The sequence below is a fragment of the Rhincodon typus genome, unplaced genomic scaffold (assembly GCF_021869965.1).
Source record: "Rhincodon typus isolate 14 unplaced genomic scaffold, sRhiTyp1.1 hic_rhity00000299, whole genome shotgun sequence".
NCBI lineage: Eukaryota > Metazoa > Chordata > Chondrichthyes > Orectolobiformes > Rhincodontidae > Rhincodon > Rhincodon typus.
The window spans coordinates 50,745-51,697 of record NW_025965937.1 but is presented as its reverse complement, the minus strand read 5'-3'; the positions used below and the strand labels follow the sequence as shown (position 1 = coordinate 51,697).

General features: G+C 60.3%; 1 protein-coding gene across 1 annotated transcript in view; it reads right to left on the bottom strand.

Moving 5' to 3' along the window:
- LOC109926608 (beta-1,4-galactosyltransferase 3) overlaps positions 1 to 953 on the bottom strand; it is a 6,762-nt gene that overhangs the window by 2,496 nt on the left and 3,313 nt on the right. The window contains exon 2 of the mRNA XM_048621258.1: positions 157 to 838. Coding sequence (XP_048477215.1) covers positions 157 to 418 — 262 coding nt within the window. The 5' untranslated portion in view covers positions 419 to 838. The remainder of the gene's footprint in view (positions 1 to 156; positions 839 to 953) is intronic.

Below are 953 nucleotides of genomic sequence, written 5' to 3'. Positions count from 1 at the left end.
CCATCACCACCTCCAGCCCCCACACCCCCTCCCCGTCTCCGTAAAGCCCTCCATCCCCCATACTCACTCCCTATCTCTGTAACCCCCTCCAGCCCCTACACCACCATCTCCCCGAATGTGAGGTTGCTCCCCACCCCGTTGCCCCTGCTCGCTTACCTAGGTACGGCGAGACCAGTGGACAGTAAGGGAGCTGGTCCTCATCCACCGGGAGGCGAGTGATGAGGCTGAGATTGGCGTAGATGTCTCCGACCTGGGTGTTGTTGGCCTGGGAGAGTGTGGGCACCGGCCCTCCTTTCCACAGGGCGCTGAAGATGGAGGTGACCCTCCGGCGAGATCCCTCGCGGTACAGGACCAGGACGACCATCACATGTACGCTCATCAGGAGGGCGAGGAAGCGGACTTTGGTGGGCAACTTCATTGGCAGCTCACAGTGGGCTCCGAGGAGTTGGGGGCAAGAAAGTGATAGACCTCAACTCAGGAGGGAGAGAGAGAGAGAGTGACAGACTGACCCCCTTGATTTGCTCCTTCAGAGGGTCATCGCTGAGTAACACAATACCCCAGGGATGTGCCCACAGCTCCCAGTCTGAATGCCAGCTCCACTTGATCCCAGGCACGCTGCCCTCTGACTGACTCCAGAAACACTCGCGGGTTGGCACTGTTCGGGGGCATCGACCCAAGGTTCAAGGGGGGTAACCGTTAGCCAGCGTTGGAAAGCTGCCCCAGGATGATGCCAGGAATGGTGTTGGCGCACATTCTGGGCAGGGAATGGCACAGCACGGCTCGGAGCTCACCGGCTGTTCAAACCCAGCACCGGCTGGGCGTGGGGTCACGCGTTCACCTGCAAAGTCAGAGGCAGAGAGTGAAACTCCCAAGAACGCTTCCTCCACTCGGTCAGTCGCATTGGAGCCGTTCACTCCCGCTCTACACCATCCCCATGGACCCCAAACCCCTTC